Here is a 6,404-nt window from a genome sequence, read left to right on the forward strand (position 1 = left end):
ACGCAGCTCCCCATAACAAAACACAGACCCCAATACCATATGATCACCACACCTTCAGTTAATCAACCACAAATTTAGGTACGACAAAAGTTCCTAAGAAGAATTATGCCACCCACAATGTAATAATCCAATACGACAATGTACATATTAAGTAACCCAATACGAGAATGGTTACAGTAACCGAGACATGAGAAAACGGTTACAGTAATCAAGCCTTGAGAAAACGGGTATAGTAACCGAGACATGAGAAAACTGCTCACTATAAAATCCTTAAATAGAGTCATGGAAACAGTTTATGTCGTACAAATCAGAAACAACTAACATATCAAACATACAATGGCGGCCTCTTCTTCTACTACACACAACAACAACAACAGAAAGGAGTTGCATACAGATATGTGGGCAGAGGTTCTTAAACGTGCTCCACCCCCATTTGTCCAGAAGTCAAAATTTGTGTCCAGAGAATGGGGAAGCCTTACAAGTCGAAATTCCTTTGTAATGGACAACGGGCTACTGACGGGATCATTTCTTGGTTACCTTATAAATACTGACAAGAAATGGGAATCCACTGTATCTATCATATCCAGCATTGACAACAACCCTCCTATTCCAAACCCAACACTGAAGTACAAACCGTACGGTACAGCCATCGTTGCGTCTTCAATGCAAGGTATTGTTCTCTTGACCACACCTTATGAGAAAAACCAAAAATATTACGTTTGCAAACCAACGACAGGAGAGGTCTATCAACTCAATACTCCTAGGGTTAGATTCTTTACAGAATCCTTTGGAATGTTGGTGAATTCAATGGAACCATTGGGTTTCACTATAGTTCGACTGTCAAAGCCCAACTTCAACACTGTAAGGCCTACCCGAGCAAGTAAAACTAAGCAATCTTTCATCATCATGTATGTTAAATTGTTTGATTCCCGAAGTTTGAAATGGAGAAGGTTGAACGACTTGGAGTTGTCATTTAATGATGAACACATCAAGAACCAGCTCGCAGTGGCTGCAAAAGGATCTCTTCACTGACATCTTTATGATGCAGGCATATTGGTATTTAACATTGCCTTCGAATCTTGGACGAGGATTGGGCTACCGCAGACTAAATCCCCACCAAAGTCGTACAAACTGTTTCAGTTTAATGACACTATTGCTATTATGTTCAGGTTCTAGGGTGAGAACAATGCTATTGAGAAATTAGAACTTAGGGTTTTACATGATTATGACAATGTTGGACAAAATGTATTCAGTACATTACCATCACCCGTATTTTGTCTACCTACTCATAGAAAATATTGCAGTTTTTTAATGGAACAACAAGATCCTTTGCTACGATTTTAGTGTAGACAAGTTGGTATTTGTCAAAAAAATCCCAACCATCGGAAATCACTTCATTCTCCCATTCATGTCAGACTTCACTGCAGTAGTTGATGTCACCATTCATGTTATATTTATCGGAGCTTATATTTTTATTTAAAATTAAGTAATATCTTGTAATGTAATACATATAATTAGGGTGACATCAATCTTTCTAGTTTATGCAAGTGTTGATGTTTATGTTACCTTCGGAATTTATTCTTTGTAGGTTTATGCTGGTTTCTGTGTCAGTAATGCTTATTACCTACTTTAACAACCTATTTCTGACGAGAAAAACTTACAAAAACTTATCGCCATAGTTAACACACAAATTTAGGTTTGACAAAAGTTCCTAAGAAAGACAGTACTACTCGCAATTTAGTAATTCAACAAGAGTATGAGCATTCAGTGTTCGTAGATCCATTGTATGAACACTGAATATTCATAGTCCAACAAGAGTATGAACATTCAGTGTTCATAGTTCCATTGTATGAACAATAAATGTTCATAGTCCAACAAGAGTATGAACTTTCAGTGTTCACACTTGTAACACATGAGTTTATAATAGTTTCAAATAAGAGAATAAAGATTAAGAGAACACATGATAAACATCAATAATAGTTCACTTTCGTAACAACTGATATACAGATATACTGACGCACTCACGCACATTCATACACGTTAAAATATAATGTTTTATCCTTCCTCACATTCATTAATCATTAAACTGCCCCTTTCGATAATTATCCATAAACTCATGATTTTCTAGAGTCCAACTTCTTCAATGCTGGTCAAGAATGTGCATGCAAGTTGAGGGTGCATCTTGTGTGCTTCTTTTGCTTTTGTTACTTCAGAGAAATCCCATCGACCATTACAAAAAAAAAAAAAATCAATCATTTTGCAAACATGGATTCCACAATCCGGTCTTTGTAATTTAGAAAATACAAATCTCTCGGGTCAATTATAACTTTCTTAATGTAGAAGTTTATAAGAATTTTAGTGAATAATTATGCATTTACCTATTGGTTTGTTGCGGACATTTTGGAGATCAGATTCTTACTTGACTATCGAAAGCATATGAATTGTCATTTTCTCCTTTTCGATCCGAATATTTATTTTTTCAACCAGTTTCTTCATGCAAAATAACAAGAAGTTATTCTTCTATTTATGTTAGAAGATACAAAAGTTTCTTCTCATTTTAGTGTTGAAATTACCATATCTTTTGCAATTTTGGATGACTTTTTCTCGTGGCTTAAGGAGTTGAAATGTAACCATTTCTCTTGTTGTCCCATTACAAACTCCATAACTAGTAGTGTCCAATGGTTTTCTGAATGTATTGGAATCACCAAGAAATTGGCACTCAAGTCGATTGTGTCCACTATTTTTGCAATGCCTCCTTCCAAGTATATGCTGTGACATTGAGTCCGTAAAGTAATAAGAATGTGAGACCAACCACAAAATAGATATGAAACTATAATTTGAAATAAATAATTCACCTTTAAGTTGGCAGATAGTAGACATGTTTCTTTTTTGGTTGGGAACTTTTTACGAAGTTAGAGAGACCACCAGTCGATGACCTATTGAATTGAGCATTTTTTAGATTCAAAACAAAGTATAAATGAAGTAAATTCTACAAATAAAAGAAGGTCAGATATCAAAATTAAAAAATAGCAAAGTATAAACATTATTCGGTTGATATAAGGTCAGGTATGAACATTCCTTGTTCATAGTCCACTAAGTGTATGAACATTGAATGTTCATAGCCCAACAAAAGTATGAACATTCATTGTTCATAGTCTAGAATGGGGTATCAGAATTTACCTGATAATTAATTTTCCTATCAAACAAAAGGTCTTCTACTAGAGAACCAGCTATTTGGAAATTGTCACCATCTCCCTATGCGATTGTGCTTCAAAAACCCCAAGAAATTAGCATCAGTAAAAAATGTTATTTAATGTCATTTTAAACTTGTAAAACACTTACAGGCTTCCTAGATTTACCTGGTGTCTGCCATTTGAAGAAAGTGTCGATAATTTGTTTATGGCTTTCTTCTAATCCATGATAGTAGGGACTTGTCTTAGGTCTAGCACTGGCCCACTGTCAATATCTCTGACTTGCTTCCCCTTATCAAGAGTTTCTTTGCCAATGTCAAGGTTCATTACTTTTTTGAGTGGTTTCGTCTTCCCTTCTTTGGTTAAATTAGGGTCCATCTGCTTAGTTTTCCTATCTCTATTGTTCTTCACTTTCCTGGTTATGGAAGTCATTTTAATTTCTATCTCAGCTTCTTTCTTCCCATCATTTCTTTGTTCTTTTTCTTTCTCCTTGGGTATAGGTGATGAGGAGGAATACCAATGGAAAATGATGGACCTTTAAAGTCTGGAGACTCATTTATCACCATTTCTACAGACTCATTTGGCACCATTTCTGCATCCTCATTTGGTACATGATGGTGGACTGCTTTATCGGTTTGAGGTTGCACTTCTTCTTTATCCCCCTTTTGATGGTCCTTCTTTTTCAACTCTTCCTTAAACTTTTCATTTTCTTCTTTGCATAATAGAAGTTCTTGTTTGAGTGTGTTGACCTTCTTTTTCAACTTTTCCTTCAACTTTCCATTTTCTTCTTTGCACAAAAGAAGTTCTTGTTTATGTGTGTAGACCTTCTCCCTTAACTCTTCCTTGAACTTTTCATTTTCTTCTTTGCACAATAGAAGGTCTTGTTTGAGTGTGTTGACCTTATTTTTCAACTCTTCCTTCAACTTTTCATTTTCTTCTTTGCACAAAAGAAGTTCTTATTCAAGTGTGTTGACATTCTCCCTCAACTCTTTCTTCAATTGATCATTTTCTTCTTTGCACAACAGAAAGTCTTGTTTGAGTGTGTTGACTTTCTCCCTCAAAATTTGGTTCTCCAGTCTTATTGACATGGCCCACTCGATCATTTTCTTCAGTCGTAAGCTGGACAATCATTTCTTGATCAGAGGGTACAACGTCTCTGGATATGATCTGCAACAATGTTATTTCCTCATCTGTTATAGCTTCGGCATCAGCAATTACCGGATAAAGTTCAGCAACAAAAATCAGTGTTTGAAATTTGGATCATGAACAATCAATGTTCATACTCTGCTTGGACTATGAACATTCACTGTTCATGCCTATTTGGGGGCATGAACACTGATTGTTCATATCCAATGGAGTATGAACAATCTGCCCTGGTATATAGTCCACCTTATGTACCAAATTATTCATTTTAATTCATAGACATATAGAAAAGTGCAATGTTTATGGGGTATGTTTCAGTAGTACAACACAAACTACAAAACATTCCATAATCAAACTAGAAAAGGAAATCAAAGACATGGTTAGTTCCGTTGGGTTTGGCGGTTTCCTATTCCGAAATTGCCTTAAAACAATTTGGCAACTTGCGATTCGTTTTGAAATCGGGAACCTATTTAAACTTCCATCATACTACACTCACAACCCACACTACCCCACAATCATCTTTCTTTTCCTCCAAAATTTTTCTAGTTTTTTCTTGTTTTTCTTAGAAACTCACTTTCGCACCTACGAAGCCCGGCCAATACCAAGCAGAGCTTCGCCCTTCTACTTTAATGAAATCGAAAATTCACTAGAGTACGCCAAGTAGATGACCAGCATCAAAACACCGAAATCAAAATCACCGAAGCTACCGCCCACGTAGAGCGCGCTACCAGCTAAAACACCGTAATTTCAAAAACCAAAAAGATACCATTTATATCTGGCAATTTGCGCCCCTCATTTGAATCAGGGAATTTCCGATTTTTACGAGTTTTCTTCGGGCTTTAGAGCTATTCTACAAGTAGTGTTGAGATGACACCACCTATAGTGATTCCCCGAAAGCAGTTTCAAGACTTGATGGGAACTTATACCTATGGAGCATCGTTCACGAAATGGATCTTGCAATTAGGATGGCTACATCTTCAATTCAGTGATGACGATTCTTTTTCACCTAAGCTAACGGAATTCTTCTATAATAATATTACTTTCTTTTGTACCCAAGAAGGAGAACAAAAAATTTTCCCTTACTATTGATGGTACGACTATGGAATTCAATAAACACTTAATAGCTTTGGTTTTGGGATTGCCATTACCGACCAATCTCTATGCACATAATGGGATATATATGATAACTCATACCTATATGAATATGCCTATTTCCATGAGTATTATGGGGAGGGTATTTCAGATCATGGACCAAGACCAATATAACATCGGGCCTCGAAAGTAGCCTATCAATCGAATGTAGGCCTAATAACCATGTTGTTCATCATGATGAACATTCTAGGGGAACGCGCTTTACTGCCAATAATACCGGGTGACGCTTTCCTTTGCTTTAGCCGAGGGACGCCGTAGGTATGACATTCCCCGAAGTTTTAGTTGCTACTCCGCGAAATCGATACCTCGGAGGCATAAGTACCTTCTTATGCCTGTCTTGGTTTGCCTTTTATGCTACCGCTTGCCTACCCAGATTCTCAGACACCGCGATACCGATTGGAAAAGGGTCAAATCATGAGACCTACCAATCGTGGTGGTAAGATCATTCAAAGCCATGACTTGGTCGATGGCAGGTGCAACCACATTTGGTTGCTCCTTACACCCCATCGGAGACCAAATAACACTCAGAGAGGTTAGCATTAGTTGATGATACACGGCGTAAACGTGGCAAGTTGTTATGGCATGGCAGGGATGCTAAAGAACCCTCATATAGAAGAGGAGGATGACGAGTAGATGTTGGGGTGCGGGGGTAGTTTTAGTTAAGTTGTCCGCGCTTATGTCCCAAAGCAATTTAAGTCCATTAACCCCATAATGGGTGGAACTCTTATAGTTGTCATTTTTTATTCTATATTAGTACGCTCTAACATTGTTTTGCAGATGTTTCGAATTACACCGCGAGTTTCAATGGTATTTTCCTACACTCTTTATTTAAATGCTTGGGACAAAGCATGCTTTTTGTTCAAAGGCATAGAAACACGTGTAATTAAGACATCCATCTAGGATATAGATATGTATAAT

General features: G+C 36.9%; 1 protein-coding gene across 1 annotated transcript; it reads left to right on the forward strand.

Annotated features, from left to right (window-relative positions):
- The first annotated feature begins 336 nt into the window (after window positions 1-336).
- Window positions 337-1,032, forward strand: LOC147510477 (F-box protein At5g41720-like). The gene has a single exon (XM_086598150.1). It carries the CDS (start codon window positions 337-339, stop codon window positions 1,030-1,032), a length of 696 nt encoding a protein of 231 aa, XP_086454276.1.
- Window positions 1,033-6,404: the final 5,372 nt, after the last annotated feature.

Source organism: Coptis chinensis, chromosome 3, assembly GCF_015680905.1.
Source record: "Coptis chinensis isolate HL-2020 chromosome 3, ASM1568090v1, whole genome shotgun sequence".
NCBI classification, from domain to species: Eukaryota; Viridiplantae; Streptophyta; class Magnoliopsida; order Ranunculales; family Ranunculaceae; genus Coptis; species Coptis chinensis.